This window comes from Hylobates moloch, unplaced genomic scaffold, assembly GCF_009828535.3.
Source record: "Hylobates moloch isolate HMO894 unplaced genomic scaffold, HMol_V3 SCAFFOLD_5, whole genome shotgun sequence".
Taxonomy (NCBI): domain Eukaryota; kingdom Metazoa; phylum Chordata; class Mammalia; order Primates; family Hylobatidae; genus Hylobates; species Hylobates moloch.
The window spans coordinates 119,690,696-119,707,673 of NW_026652280.1; the positions used below are offsets into that span (position 1 = coordinate 119,690,696).

General features: G+C 35.5%; 1 protein-coding gene across 2 annotated transcripts in view; it reads left to right on the forward strand.

The window, feature by feature from the left end:
• The window catches only part of VAV3 (vav guanine nucleotide exchange factor 3), a 417,957-nt gene that overhangs the window by 270,103 nt on the left and 130,876 nt on the right, over positions 1–16,978 (forward strand). For both annotated transcript variants that reach the window (XM_032155203.1, XM_032155201.2), the window contains exons 16-17: positions 14,876–14,977; positions 15,286–15,386. In XM_032155203.1, the coding sequence (XP_032011094.1) occupies positions 14,876–14,977; positions 15,286–15,386 (203 nt within the window). The remainder of the gene's footprint in view (positions 1–14,875; positions 14,978–15,285; positions 15,387–16,978) is intronic.

Sequence of the window (16,978 nt, forward strand, 5' to 3'; positions counted from 1 at the left end):
TTTTTATTTTTTTTATTATACTTTAAGTTTTAGGGCACATGTGCACAGTGTGCAGGTTTGTTACATATGTATACATGTGCTGTGTTGGTTTGCTGCACCCATTAACTCATCACTTACATTAAGTATTTCTCCTAATGCTATCCCTGCCCCATCCCCCCACCCCACGACAGGCCCCAGTGTGTGATGTTCCCTGCCTTGTGTCCAAGTGTTCTCATTGTTCCATTCACATCTATGAGTGAGAACATGCGGTGTTTGGTTTTCTGTCCTTGAGATAGTTTGCTCAGAATGATGGTTTCCAGCTTCATCCATGCCCCTACAAAGGACATGAACTCATCCTTTTTTATGGCTGCACAGTTATTCCATGGTGAATATGTGCCACATTCTCTTAATCCAGTCTATCATTGATGGACATTTGGGTTGGTTCCAAGTCTTTGCTATTGTGAATAGTGCCAAAATAAACATACATGTGCGTGTGTCTTTATAGTAGGATGACTTATAATCCTTTGGGTATATACCCAGTAATGGGATTGCTGGGTCAAATGGTATTTGTAGTTCTAGATCCTTGAGGAATCTCCACACTGTCTTCCACAATGTTTGAACTAGTTTACAGTCCCACCAACAGTGTAAAAGTGTTCCTATTTCTCCACATCCTCTCCAGCACCTGTTGTTTCCTGACTTTTTAATGATCGCCATTCTAACTGGTGTGAGATGGTATCTCATTGTGGTTTTGATTTGCATTTCTCTGATGGCAAGTGATGATGAGAATTTTTTCATGTGTCTGTTGGCTGCATAAATGTCTTCTTTTGAAAAGTGTCTGTTTATATCCTTCGCCCACTTTTTGATGGGGTTGTTTGATTTTCTCTTGTAAATTTGTTTAAGTTCTTTGTAGACTCTAGACATTAGCCCTTTGTCAGATGGGTAGATTGCAAACATTTTCTCCCATTCTGTAGGTTACCTGTTCACTCTGAGGGCAGTTTCTTTTGCTGTGCAGAAGCCCTTTAGTTTAATTGGATCCCATTTGTCAATTTTGGCTTTTGTTGCCATTGCTTTTGGTGTTTTAGACATGAAGTCCTTGCCCATGCCTATGTCCTGAATGGTATTGCCTAGGTTTTCTTCTAGGGTTTTTATGGTTTTAGGTCTAACATGTAAGTCTTTATTCCATCTTGAATTAATTTTTGTATAAGGTGTAAGGAAGGGATCCAGTTTCAGCTTTCTACATATGGCTAGCCAGTTTTCCCAGCACCACTTATTAAATAGGGAATCCTTTCCCCATTTCTTGTTTTTGTCAGGTTTGTCAAAGATCAGATGGTTGTAGATGTGTGGTGTTATTTCTGAGGGCTCTGTTCTGTTCCATTAATCTATATCTCTGTATTGGTACCAGTACCATGCTGTTTTGGTTACTGTAGTCTTGTAGTATAGTTTGAAGTCAGGTAGCGTGATGCCTCCAGCTTTGTTCTTTTTGTTTAGGATTGTTTTGGCAATGCAGGCTCTTTTTTGGTTCCATATGAACTTTAAGGTGGTTTTTTCCAATTCTGTGAAGAAAGTCATTGGTAGCTTGATGGGGATGGCATTGAATCTATAAATTACCTTGGGCAGTATGGCCATTTTCACGATATTGATTCTTCCTATCCATGAGCATGGAATGTTCTTCCATTTGTTTGTGTCCTCTTTTATTTCATTGAGCAGTGGTTTGTAGTTCTCCTTGAAGACATCCTTCACATCCCTTGTAAGTTGGATTCCTAGGTATTTTATTCTCTTTGTAGCAATTGTGAGTGTGAGTTCACTCATGATTTGGCTCTCTGTTTGTCTGTAATTGGTGTATAGGAATGCTTGTGATTTTTGCACCTTGATTTTGTATCCTGAGACTTTGCTGAAGTTGCTTATCGGCTCAAGGAGATTTTGGGCTGAGATGACGAGGTTTTCTAAATATATAATCATGTCATCTGTAAACAGGGACAAACTGATTTCCTCTTTTCCTAATTGAATACCCTTTATTTCTTTCTCTTGTTTGATTGCCCTGTCCAGAACTTCCAACACTATGTTGAATAGGAGTGGTGAGAGAGGGCATCCCTGTCTCATGCCAGTTTTCAAAGGGAATGCTTCCAGTTTTTGTCCATTCAGTATGATATTGGCTGTGGGTTTGTCATAAATACCTCTTATTATTTTGAGATATGTTCCATCAATGAAACAGACTTTAAACCAACAAAGACCAAAAGAGACAAAGAAGGCCATTACATAATGGTAAAGGGATCAATTCAACAAGAAGAGCTAACTATCCTAAATATATGTGCATTCAATATAGGAGCACCCAGATTCATAAAGCAAGTCGTTAGAGACCTACAAAGAGACTTAGACTCCCACACAATAATAATGGGAGACTTTAACACCCCACTGTCAATATTAGACAGATGAACGAGACAGAAGATTAACAAGGATATCCAGAACTTGAACTTAGCAATGCACCAGGCAGACCTAATAGACATCTACAGAAATCTCCACCCCAAATCAACAGAATATACATTCTTCTCAGCACCACATCGCACTTATTCCAAAATTGACCACATAGTTGGAAGTAAAACACTCCTCAGCAAATGTAAAAGTACAGAAATCACAACAAACTGTCTCTCAGACCACAGTGCAATCAAATTAGAACTCAGGATTAAGAAACTCACTCAAAACCACACAACTACATGGAAACTGAACAACATGCTACTGAATGACTACTGGGTAAATATAACAATGAAGGCAGAAATAAAGATGTTCTTTGAAACCAATGACAACAAAGACACAATGTACCAGAATCTCTGGGACACATTTAAAGCAGTATATAGAGGGAAATTTATAGCACTAAATGCCCACAAGAGAAAGCAGGAAAGGTCTAAAATTGACACCCTAAGATCACAATTAAAAGAACTAGAGAAGCAAGAGCAAACACATTCAAAAGCTAGCAGAAGCCAAGAAATAACTAAGATTAGAGCAGAACTGAAGGAGATAGAGACACACAAAACCCTTCAAAAAAATCAATGAATCCAGGAGCTGGTTTTCTGAAAAGATCAACAAAATAGATAGACTGCTAGCAAGACTAATAAAGAAGAAAAGAGAGAAGAATCAAATAGATGCAATAAAAAATGACAAAGGGGATATCACCACCGATCCCCCAGAAATAGAAACTACCTTCAGAGAATACTATAAACACCTCTATGTAAATAAACTAGAAAATCTAGAAGAAATGGATAAATTCCTGGACATGTACACCCTCCCAAGACTAAACTAGGAAGACGTTGAATCCCTGAGTAGACCAGTAACAGGCTCTGAAATTGAGGCAATAATTAATAGCCTACCAACCAAAAAACATCCAGCACCAGACGGATTCACAGCTGAAGTCTACAAGAGGTACAAGGAGGAGCTGGTACCATTCCTTCTGAAATTATTCCAATCAATAGAAAAAGAGGGAATCCTCCCTAACTCATTTTATGAGGCCAGCATCATCCTGATATCAAAGCCTGGCAGAGACACAACAAAAAAAGGAATTTTAGACCAGTATCCCTGATGAACATTGATGTGAAAATCCTCAATAAAATACTGGCAAACTGAATCCAGCAGCACATCAAAAAGCTTATCCACCATGATCAAGTGGGCTTCATCCCTGGGATGCATGGCTGGTTCAACATACGCGTATCAATAAATGTAATCCATCACATAAACAGAATCAAAGACAAAAACCACATGATTATCTCAATAGATGCAGAAAAGGCCTTTGACAAAATTGAACAGCCCTTCATGCTAAAAAACTCTCAAACTCCTAACCTCAGGTGATCCGCCTGCCTCGGCCTCCCAAAGTGCTGGGATTACAGGCATGAGCCACCAAGCCCGGCCCACCAAAGCACTTTTAAAAGTCTTTACTAGCTGTCTGTTTGGTCACAATAATGTTTATAGTGAATATGCCTTTTTCTTTAATAAACACATTTAACATTTTAAAGTTCTTTTTCTGAAGAGTGATTTTTGGTTTTGATGGTTGATAGTGGCCTTAATTCATGCCAAACTTACAGAAATCCCGGTCAGTTTGTACTGAGCTTCTGCACATAGAGTTTTATATAAAACCAAGAGTTTGTATTTGAAGGATGGAATGTTGATTTAAAACCCTTTTTTGTACATAATCATTTTAGAATTTGAAGAGGAAAACTTTACAAAGCTTGTCAGATTACTTTTCAGATTTCTTTCTTTTGTTCCCTAATATTACCTTGTAACAATACCGTCTCCATCTCCATATGCTTCTAAATCACATTAATTCCACAGCAAACTTTATATTATCAGACATAATTTAAAATGTGATACAACTTAAATTCACTGTGCCAGCTCAGCATTCCTAGTTCATGTTATCTGCAGTGTTTGAATTATAGTTCAGATTTATTGGACCAGAGAATGAGAAAATCCAAATTCTCTAGAATTGATTTCTTACATGGAATGGCTGACACAGTGGGAGATGTGTTGCTGTTTAAAACAGAACTTTGAGACCTCCCCACCCCCGTTCAGTGATAAGAGAATGAACAATGCATTTTAATGGAAAAATTGAAATAAAGCAAGGTAGTTCAAATTAACTGGAGAACCATGATTGTTGGTTCCAGAAAAATTCACTGTTGTATTCCCAGTGTTTGAAAACAACTGTCACATAATAGGCACTTAATTAATTTGTTGAATGCATGACTAAGTGTATTATAAGCCAAGAGAAGTTTTAATATGCTTATTACATGTTTAATACAAGAAAAGCGTTATCTCAATTTATTCAGGATATAGTAATAGGTAGATGATGATTTATACTGCTCTACCTTGATGAGGCCTCTAGCTTTCCACTAAATGTTTGTCACTTATGATAGCAATAACAGTAATAGAAGTAGCATCTAGCATTTACGTAATGCTTTTTATCATTTAGTAAATACTGTTTATTAAAATGCACACATATATGTTCTCACTTGTCTTCAGAACAAATTTGAGTGCTCGGTGGAACAGGTTCTAAGCAAATGTGAGATCCCTCTTCTCCCTGGATGTTGGCCTTGTACGGTAGGAAGGGCAGATATAATTCTTTGATTGGTGAGGAAACTAAAAATAGAAAGAATAGTTTATGTGCCAAAAGCCACACTTTAAGTTTGTAATAAACATACACCTAAATTACAAATAATCTGACATCTTTTCCACTTTAAATTTATTATAGATTTAACTGACTTTGCATTTCATTCAATAATTTCTTTGCAATGTCACTGAAATGCAGTGATGGATGTATATTTAAAATTACTATAAAGCCAATCTTGAATGAAATAAAGAAGTGTAATATATAGTAGATAAGAAAATACTATTTTTCAGAGCCAAGCATGATCTGATTTTTATCAGTATTTTGAAAGTATTTATTCATTTCCCTAGATAAAAGACTGTACGTGATTTGGAATATAAGGAATAAGATTTGGTTGTGATTTATAAATCTCTTTTGTTTTCATTCCTCTTATGACTCCTTAGGAATAGGTGAAGATGTCCCTTCTGAACTCTGTTTTTTTTAAACTTGGTTTTTGAAGGACCTGTTTGTTTTTCATTTTCTTGCCCTTTCAAATAACCAGCAGCATAATTAGTATGCTATGGTGTTATGGGAACAAATTATGAAAAAACAAAGATTGAAAGATTGTATAAATCTATCTTTCATATTTATTTGGAGGATTTAATTTCACAATATAAGGTATTTTAAAAATAAATACTTGGGTTTTATTCTGGAAATGTTCATATTAATGAAAGAAAGAAAAACCTACTATTTAATGAGAGCTTTAAGATTGTATCTTATGGGAAAGTCCAACTTTAGGTATAAAAGGATCAGTTTTATTTTGAGATTTTTGGCTAAGACTTTACTTAGTTAAAGATTGCTTTCTCAGAACTGGAGATTTTAGGAGTGCCTATGACTTGACAGAAACAACTGGGATAGACTATTCTGATGTTCTTTAATGTTTAGTTGGTAATTCTAAGGGAATAAGAAATACTTTGGTAAGTTAGATGCATGGTCCAGCTAGCTTAATTATCTGTCTTACATGCTGGGGACTATATGGAGAGTGATTCCTGTCCTTCATAGTATTGGTCTCATAAGATCAATTTCTATTTCAAACAGCTTCAGGTCTCCTTTGGTCTCCAGGATTTGCATATTTTCTGTTTTATCTTTAGTTTTGATGGAAAAATAATGTGTATAAGCGAACATCTATTAAGATAATAGCTTTTTGTTTTCGAAATTTCTGCTAAATCATAAGGCCTGATAATTCTAGAGCTAGTATTTGAACATTCGGCACAAACGTTAAATTTCATATGTTTAGAATAATTAGTTCTTAAATTCAAAACGTATTTGGCTAGCCAAAACGTGATGTCTGACTTTACAGGAGATGAGAAGTATTTAAGTGATGATATATAAATGAAATATGTCCTGAAAGGCCCCTCATAGAATTGCTTTTACTGAGTAATACTTTGGTATTGTGTCCTTGGCTCAAATCAAGAAGGATAGAAAGGGAAGGCATACAGTTGTATTTATAAGGATGTCGTTGAAGACCTTGGTTATATATCACACAATTTCCCTTTTATGAAAACCCTTCAGAGTATCTTTTTTCTTTTATCTTTTCCTTTTTTGGGGCCGATTTGACACGTGAAATGATGTCTTGTTATTTAAACGTACATTTCTTTTGATTGCTAGTACATGTTTTATGTATTGATTGTTTTTATTTTATTTTTTTAACAAATTGCCCTGCTAATTTTCTTGCTATTTTTCCAATTGGGATGTTCATTTTTTTCTTATGGACTTTCAATTGTACTTGTATATTGCAAGGAGAGTAATCTTTTACCATACATATTTTAAACATTTTTCTGCTTTCTCTAATTTTTTATGTTTTTTTTATTTAAATAAAACTTTGGGTTTGTTTTTCTAAGTGAAAATGAGGCCAGCCATCTTTTGTTTGCTTTATTTCCTTTAAAGATTATGTAAGTAGTTATCAATATTTTCTCCAAATACTTGTATTTTTGTCTTTTGTTTAAAATAAATATCAGGTTCCTATCTAAATTTTACATTTAAATACAGAATATAAGCCTCATGAAGGCAGCAGTTTTGTCGATTTTATTCCTTATTGTTGGCTGTATTCATGGCACATTATAGGCATGTAATGTATATTTTTGAAATAGATAGTATAAATCTTTATCTAAACTTTATATTGTTATAAAAATGTGAATAGAAATCTAGCTTTCTTAACCTTTTTAGAAAGCCGGACATGTACTTTTAATTTCTATTTAAACCTGCTGTTTTTCCTCTGTCCCAACGTTCTTCCTCTTGCTTTCCACCTATTTCTGTAGAAAATCCTTCTGTGGTAATACACTGACAGGGTCATAGTCTACGTTTCAAGTTTTCCTAACATGATCTTTCTTTGTAGCACTCGTCATAGCTGCAGTTTCATGATTGTTTGTGGAATTATTTAAATGTTCTTCTCCCTGCTTCCACCCTACAACCCAACATTAGTCAGGGACTTTACTTATTTTTGTTCATCATCGTACCCCACTGCATGGCACATTTAGATAATTAATAAGTTTTTTTAAATGAGCATTTTATTTTTTGAATAGACTAATAAACTGCCACAAAAATCACATACCAAGTCCTTGCACATATTCGGTCCCCTTCAAGACTTTTACATTTTATATTATTGATCTATCTGTTTTGTTATCAGTCCCATACAAATTTAATAACTATACTTTTAAAAACATTTTAGTATTTCTTAGGTTATAGTGGCTTCCCATATACTCTCTACAACAGGTGTGTCCAATCTTTTGGCTTCTCTGGGCCACGTTGGAAGAAGAATTGTATTGGGCCACACATAAAATACACTAACAATAACGGTAGCTGATGAGCTTTAAAAAAATCACACACAAAAAAATCTCAATCTCATAATGTTTTAAGAAAGTTTACGAATTTGTGTTGGGCCACATATGACCTGCAGGCCATGGGCTGGACAAGCTTTCTCTACACTAATTCACACAGTTTAAAACATTTTCCAACTATTCTCACATATTTATTTTCCAGTTGTATTTTATAATCATTTGTCAAGTTCAAAAAATCTCATTGTATATTTGTAAGTGTGTGTGAGAGAGAGTGTGTTTGTGTGTTGGTTTGCAGGGAAGGAATTGTTTTAAATTTGTAAATTGGAGAGAGGTTGTGTATTTATAATAAAATACTCCATTTTCCTATTTAGGAGCTTGCTATGCAGCTTTTAATTTATTGAATGTGTTTATTTCTCTCAGTTAATTTAAAAACTTTATTTATATAGAACCTAAACTTTTCATGTTAGGATTTTTCTTAGACATTTTCATGCAGAAACTAGTTAACATAGCAAGCTCGAATTTGCTATCTTTAGAAGGATTTGTTTACAGGGTTGGCTTGTCCTTGGCTGTCATCTGAGAACTTGACTTTGGAATGTTCCCTGTGGTACTAAGTGATAAGGTTATTTGGTGTACTAGGGGTACTGAATTTCGTTGTGCCAATCTGCCTAGACTTAAAAAAAACTTTGATTTATACTTCCTTCTGGGATTTTTTTTAAATATTGTGGCTGAGTATGTAGGCAGAGAGTGTCTGTGTGACCAGTCCCTCCAAAATCTTTGAACTCGGGGTCTCAAGAGGTTTTTCCAGACAGAGATACTACACACATTACTGCATTTCTTTGCTAGAGAGCATTAGAAACTCACACACAGATCTCTTCAGGTGCCACTTGATGTCTTCATCTCTCATTAGTTTTATCACTTTTAAATATCTTCTCTTAGTTTTTCCCAATAGTCCCAATATTGTCATCTCCAAATGAAAATTCCGTGTACTTTTTTACAATATTTATCCTTCACATTCATTTTTCTTGTCATATTGCAGTGATTAGATCTTCCAGAACAATATTGAAAAATACAGTTGACTTCAAAAACTTTATTTTCAGTATAATTGTGATAGTGTTTTATATTAGATATGTTTTCTATTATCTTTAGTTTGATATTCTTTATCATAGTAAGAAACTATCCCTTAATGTCTAGTTTATTTAGTTTCATTAGAAGCACACAATGCATTTTAAGTCTTTTTTGATACCTGTTGAGACAACCCAATTTTTTTGTTTCTTTATTAATGTGATAAATTGTTTCACATATTTGAAAAGCCTTATTTAAAAAGAGTCATGATATAGCTAACTATCCTGACGATAAACTATCCATATGATTTTAAAGTCTTGCTATGGAAAATAAGATTAACTTAAGTAGTATGCTTATTGTAATTTATTGCCACTTAAATAATAGAGGTTAATAGAAGGATGCAAGAAGAGATCCAACTTGTTGTATCATGGAGAAAAATAATTGTATGTATTAATAATAATAAAAATAAGACTGTTTAGCATATTTCTAAAGGACATTCTCAAATAAGTAATCTATATTTGGTATCTGTTTGCCAAAATGTATATTTTCTGTATTTTAGCAACACACACAAAGCTATGTGTGTGAATACATTTTTATAAATCTATGTGTTTTGGGTACAAAAAAGTCTGTTGCATTCAGACAGGTTTTTTTGAAGCACTGACATTTGCTTCCAGCTCTCTTACTTTTACTTTCAATGCAATATGATGAAATAAACCATTTTACATATACGCATAATTGCCACAATGTCCATACTGGTAATACTTGATTGTTAATACTGATAGAGCATGAGACAGCATGATGTCATAAATTGGTTCTCATCTTATTTCCTCTGTAATTGGTCATGATCATTACAGATGATTTCATCTTGCTAGGATTTGCTTCCTTTATTCTGTAACTATATTACTAAAATGACATAGCGATTTTTAAATTTACAGTTAAAATACAGAAAAATGCTCATTTTAAGCATGGATGTTTTAAAAATCATACGTATTATTATTTTACATTGTATTACTAACTACATTGTCAGACTTATTACTGAAATATATGTATGAGTACGATTATAGTTTTTTGTAAAAATACTGTATTAGTCTGTTCTCACACTGCTAATAAAGACATACCTGAGACTGGGTAATTTATTAAAAAAAGAGATTTAATTGACTCACAGTTCAGCATGGCTGGGGAGGCCTCAGGAAACTTATAGTCATGGTAGAAGGGGAGACAAACACGTTCTTTCTCACATGGCGGCAGGAAGGAGAAGAATGAGTACCCAGTGAAGGGGGAAGCCCCTTATAAAACCATCAGATCCCGTGAGAAATAACTCAGTATCATGAGACCAGGATGGGGGAAACCACCCCCACGATTCAATTCTCTCCACCTGGTCCCTCCCACGACACGTGGGGATTATTGGAACTACAAGATAAGATTTGGGTGGGGACACAGTCAAACCATATCAAAGGTTAAATATTTTCTCACAATAAAGAGAGGATATATGTAAGTAAACACAAATTCTGAGATTTAATTGAAATTTAGTGAATCATGTTTTTCTTCAGTGTTCTTTCACATAACAGGTAATTTTTTTTGGCTTAGTAAAAATGTCTCTATCTTTACTTCTTCCATCTTTCTCTGATAATGTGGCAAAAGGCAGCTTTTGAAAACGAAGAAAATGCTACAGTAAAAGCATGTTTTTCTGATTTCTATCAGCTGTGAATATCTAGCATTAATTTTCCTGATAGAATGTTTGATGACTATAAAGAGGAGACGGGTAAAAAGGAGAAGATGCACCCTCCACATAGGTCAGTGGGGAGGCGGACTTACAAGTACTTTTAATGCTACTTTTAGGGTGGTACAAAGTTACTGAAGCCTAGGAGGTCTACTTAACTCAGCATCAGATGTTGCGTAAAATGTTATGGAGGCTGACGTATCTGAATTTCAGCATTGCTTCCATCTCCTTCTCTGATAACTGGCCCCAGTAAACCTATCTAACATTATTTTCTAGTGTGTCTGTATTAGGATTCTTTAGAGAAACAAAACCAATAGGATAGGGTGTATGTGTGGGGGTATGTGTGTGTGGGTGTGCGGGTGTGTGTATGTGTTTGTATGGAACCTGAGTTTTTGAGGAGGTATTTTTAAGCTTGAATTGACCGAAAGTGGTCGTGATTTCAGGGAAGGAAAAATTGAATCAGAGGAAAGGTTAAGAGAAAATGAATATGTAGAGGGTGTGAGGGAGAGGGAAAAATTCATTGTGATTTCGAAGTTCCCAGGTTGGAAGATGGAGTAAATGAATCAGATATATCAGGAAACACATGGAAATTGAGTTTTGTATGTGCTGCATTTGAGATGCCTGAGGAGCAGTTGGGAATGCATATCTGGAGAACAAAGAGGTCCAGGCTAGGGGGAAAGTGAGGTCTTCAACTTAAGGCCTGTGATTTAGCCCAGTGAGAAGAGAACATCTAAGGACAACGTGTAAAGCTGTATGAAGCCCTAAGAGTGTCAACATTCCTTGCCCTATAAATGTTTGATTGCCTGATTAGTTATACTCATAATGAGTTCTGTGTGAAGCAAAAGAAATGGGAACATTTGATTAATCTACAAGATTCCATTGACATTCTCAAAAGTAAATTGTCATATGTTAAGGCAGATTACTAAAATGGAATTCTTTATGTATATCAGCATGACTGAGCAAGTTAACTAATCTGTTTGACACTCAGCATTCATCTATAGACAACCCAACCCCGTGATTGGTCCTACTGTATCCACACTTGTCTTACTATAAAGGAAATCTCTATGTAGTAGCAGCAGAACTTTTTTTTTTTCTTCCTCAACTAAATGTGATGTCAGTCCTGTATAAAATCTCACTTCTTCCCTTGGCCCCTGCCAACCTATCTCATCTCTTTGCACATTTGACTCCAGCTGAAGGAGGCTTCTTTGTGTTCCTGCCCAAGGGCCTGTGCATATGGTAGTTACTCAATAAATACTTATGAAATGGATGAATGACTCTGCCTTGCAGATTTGTTCTGAGAAGTAAATGTGAAAAAGTATGTGAAGAGCCTAGTGATGTACCTGGTACATTAGAGATGTGAAATAAATGCCTCTTTTGACCATTTTAATTTTTTGTTTCTCCAAATCCATAATCCTGACATTTCTGTCGTCTTCTGCTGCAATCTACTTTCCCAACCCTTCTCATCCAGCCAGCTTACTGTCTTTGGTTTTGGCACCCCCACAGGCCACGGACCGTATATGATCTCAGTTTGTACTTCGGTGCGAACTGAAGAGATCACAGTTTCATACACGAGGTTTTTCATACATGTCATCTCTTGAGTTACCCTCTTATGCTTCAATAATTACTTATGGATTCCTAGTCCCAAGGACACTGAGCATAAAAGTCGTTGTGCTGGAGATTCTCAGAAGAATAGGTGTCCTCTGGGGACTTGGTCACAGACCTAAAAAGGGACTCTTTACCACTCACAAAGCACTATCATGATCACACCCTTTTTATATGGATTTGGAATCAGCACTTCATAAATTGTAGCCAACACTGATTGAACACCAAATATGGGTCAGGCAGTGTTCTAAGCATGTTACATATATCACTTGATGACTTTGGTTTTATTAGTATTCTTGTTTTATAGTCACTAACTTGCCTAAGATCATGCTGCTACTGATTTTCAAGTTAGGATGTAAGTGCAGGTGGTCTAGTTTCAGATTCCTGTCCTTACCTATGCTTTTGATTCAATACTGCCTCAGCAGCAGTTTCGGGGTCATAGAGTTAACATCTATTCTTTAGTGTTTGATTCTAGATTTTAAAAATAATTTACCATTATAGTTTTCAAATAATTCTAATAGTTTCTTTCTACTCTTTTACCTACCACTTTAAGTCTTTATTCCCATAGGGCAGCTACTGTTAACAATATTTTCAGAACCTTTTTCATCATAATTTTTTTGTAAAACATCTTAGTGGCTTTGTGATTCCCCCTTTCAGTTGTTTGTTTTCTGAAAGTTCAGCTTATTCTTAGTTCATGAAAGTTTTAAATACCAGTGGTCTAAACACAACTCCGGTATGTTCGTGTGTGTGCATGTGGATGTTCCACCTGTGTCCGAGGCAGATTTTTGAAATTAATTAACTTCCTACCTGTTTGGAACTTATTTACATGAGTTTCTGTCTGAAGGAGATGTACTTCTATTTGAAAACTCCAGGTTGATGAATTTTTTGGGTTGCCAGGACTGAAACTTATTTGACAAATCATCTATGACCCTATCACCTTGATGCTCAGAAACAAATGAACCAACAGCCCTTCCTGACTAAGGAAACAGGTTTTGATGGAGTTTTCAATACATGGCTTTATGGACTCAAGAATCAAGTGTTTTCTGAACAATGTGAAGAAAGTTTTGTTTCTAGATCCTTATACGTTCCTGTGTCTCCTTTTCTTTGAAAAGCTCTGCAATTTTTAATCAGTAACACAAAAATGCCTCTATGGAAATGTCCATAATTCTCAGCATGCGGTGGAACATTTTCCGAAAAAGTGAGGTCACCAGAAGCACAGAGCAGAGAAATCCCAGATGGCACTAATATTTGATTTCATTTTTAGCACGCTCATATTCAGCAGATGGGTTGGAAGGCTGACCTCTCTGACACTTCTGCATCACTGCCTGCTACTCCAATTGCTTTTGCGAATGTTTTTTCATAAGGCATCTCCTGGTACCTCAGAGATTGATGCCTGGTCGCCTGCCTGTGTTATGCTTCATTTCACCAGGATTCTGTGTGGTTGAGAGTTGCTATATTCTATAAAAGGGGAAATCCTGGCTCATCAGTATCTCAAGCTTTTCCTACAATCTCTCAAATTGCGTGTAACGTCTTGGAGCATATCATTTTAGCTTTCTAGGTGTACCCCTGATTTGTATCCATCTTTAACTTATCCTAGTCTAATTTTCTGCCTTCTTTTGCCATCGAAAAAATAGCAAAAACCTCAATTACTTTTGCAGCAACCTAAATAGCTAAGCCAAGAATAATGTAAAAAAAAAGTTAAATGTTTTCAAAATACCTACTAAGTACAAAAATTTGATTATTTTAATATGAACATTGCTGAGTCTCCTCCTTGAGCTATAGTTTCAGTGGCCAAGAGCAAAGACCTGAGTTAGAGTTCCCAATCATGCTGTTTTCTTTCAGGATAAGCTTTAAGTGTCAGTTTTCTTATTTGTAAACTAGTGATATTATTCGTGCCAGGCAGTTAAGATTGATGTGAAGATTAAATGAAGAAATGAATGTCGTCATATGGTTGTCACAGTCTCTGGCACAAAGTAAATACACAAAGAATATTAGTTTGTGGTGTGCAAAATAACTTTTGTATGTATAATATAAATAAAATATAAAATAAATGGTAAAATTATTTTGTTTCATTATTACTTAGATTGTGAGTAAAGTGAAATGTTAAGAATTTTTTAATGATCACACTAATGCTTTATTTTAAAACTTTCTATAAAATTACTGTGTTCCTTGTTGTGGACTATTATGTTGTCCACACATCTAGAGATGACCCTCTTCTCCCTCCTACCCTCACCTGCTAGTTTATATTTCAGTGGCGTGGCTACAGACAAGGAACTATCAGATAGCATGAGTATCCAGTGGGCTTTTTTTTTTTTTTCCAGGCAGGTTGACCCATGTGGCCATTTGTTAAAGTTCTCTGAGAATGCTCAATTCTGAGGAGGATTAGATTGCTATGTCCTTCCAGGTTGCTTGTTCCCACACAACCAGATTCTGGTACATATTTTAATGCATAGCATACTTTTGGCTTAGAAAACATTGCACATTTAGTAGTCATTTTGCTTGAATCAGATCTCTACCTGATGTCATTTTGATGAATTTAGGGTTTAGATGACTAAATTGCAGCTTTGTTGTGAAACTTTCTATAGAAAGTTATTTTTTTCCTTTTTATAGGTCTAACATAAGGCCAGACTACGCAGACTCCAATTTCCACGACTTCAAGATGCACACCTTCACTCGAGTCACATCCTGCAAAGTCTGCCAGATGCTCCTGAGGTAAGCCTGCTCAGTCCTGGTTTTCAGTTTAAAGGAACTGCTATAATTGCTAAGTGTTTCAGACTTTTCTAACCTTCTAGCCAATAGGTTCAAAGTGGGGAATTTGCCTTAGCAGTCTGGATCCCACAAACCTTTGCCAGGCTTCGTGCCTGGACAGTCCTTTCAGAAGCTCTGGCAAGCTCCTTTCCCTCTACTGAGGGGGTGCCTTGAAGAGCACTGTTGATACTTTTTTTCTTCTTCTTGCACTAATTTCATATGGGCAGAATTTTGCACCGTTTAATATACCACTCTCTTATTTCACCTTTCAGGGGAACATTTTATCAAGGCTATTTATGTTTTAAGTGTGGAGCGAGAGCACACAAAGAATGTTTGGGAAGAGTAGACAATTGTGGCAGAGTTAATTCTGGTGGTAAGTCATGTTTATTGTTGCAATTCTATTTTTAATGAGGACATAAAATTTGCTAAACGTAATTAAGGCCTAATTTACTCTGAATATGTGTTTATTGTAACATATCTGCTTTTGAAACTTATTTATAAGCACAATTAGAAAAATGCTTAAAATTTACGTGAGTTTTCTGCATAACTTTGTTTTAAATTATTTAAAATTTGTGTGACTTTTATACATATCTTGGAGACAGAGGTCTTCAAGAGGGAGTTGGATGGTTTCATGTCACTCATTTCATTAAAAGCCCTAAATAAATGACTAAAACCATACAAACACAGCCAAAAAACAGAGTAACAAAAACAACAGAAAGAATATATTCTTCTATCTTTAGTTCTTAAATTTCCTTTTTTTCTTTTAAATATTTAGCTCAGGAATGCTAATAGTGCCAGAAGTAAACATCACACAGACTAATTCATGAATTAATGAACTGAATACATTGTCATTTTGCAGCACTTAACAAAGAGCATATATCTTTTGGGTTTTATGTAAATATTTTCCTCTTGGTTTTTAAAAATAATGCTGCATGATTGTTACATGAGCTAGTTTCTAAGACGGCTGGCAATTATGCATTCAGTAGCCTATTGCCTCTTTCTGCTCCTCTTGGGCTCTCTTCCTTCTCTTTATTTTCTGGCTTCTTTATTCTTTCTCTTTCTTCTTTTTTCTCTTTGTCCTTTTCCCCTGAGTTTCTCTGTGTTTTTATCAATAAGACCTTTCAAAATCAGTAAAACTTTTGAACACAAGAAAGGATCTTTAACAGCTTGAGTTCAAAAGGTAGCCATGTCAACCTTTGATTTTCCCAAAGGAAAAGGTGGACATTGAATTATTTTGGATAATGTGAAAAAGAATGAAACAGAGAATAGCTTATTTCAGAGCTGAGTTCAGAAAATAGGCAATTGTAGAAAAGGTGAATCCTATTAGAAGACTGAGATCATAGCACATTCCTCTCAGACATTTTGAAAGGACCCTGTGTGCCATTCTCTGTGCTAGGCATGAGCAGCTGTAAAGTGACAGATCTTGGCATGAGTTGAGCACCTACACTGTGCCTGTCCTGCCTGGGTGCTCTACTGGGCATCTTCTTGCAGGAGCTCATTCCGTCTTCAGAATGGCCCTGCACATTTACTGATGGGGGTTGGATTGCTTATGCAGTTTACTCAAGGGCTGTTAAATAAACTTACTTCATACATCTGTCGGAAAGTCAGAAACAGTTTACAAAGTTGTATTAGAAATAAAAATTATTGTTGTTATTCTTTAATTGTCACCCCGATAGAATTTATCACTTGAATTTTTGTTGTTCCATCTCTATATGCCCCATTGTTTAATCTCTTTGGAGACAGTTAACATTTTATTTGCTCATAGTAGGCTAATGTTTATATAAATCCCAAGGCCCTGTCTTGATGACATGATATCTGTGAAGAATGTAAAATGATCCCATAGTTGGCATGGTTCTAAAGGAAATAGTGTAGGAGAATAGTTTAGAGTCAAGCAGAGATGGTTGAAATCCTAGCTTTGCCATTTGTTAGCTATGTGAGCTTGGGGAATTTACTTAAATATTCTGA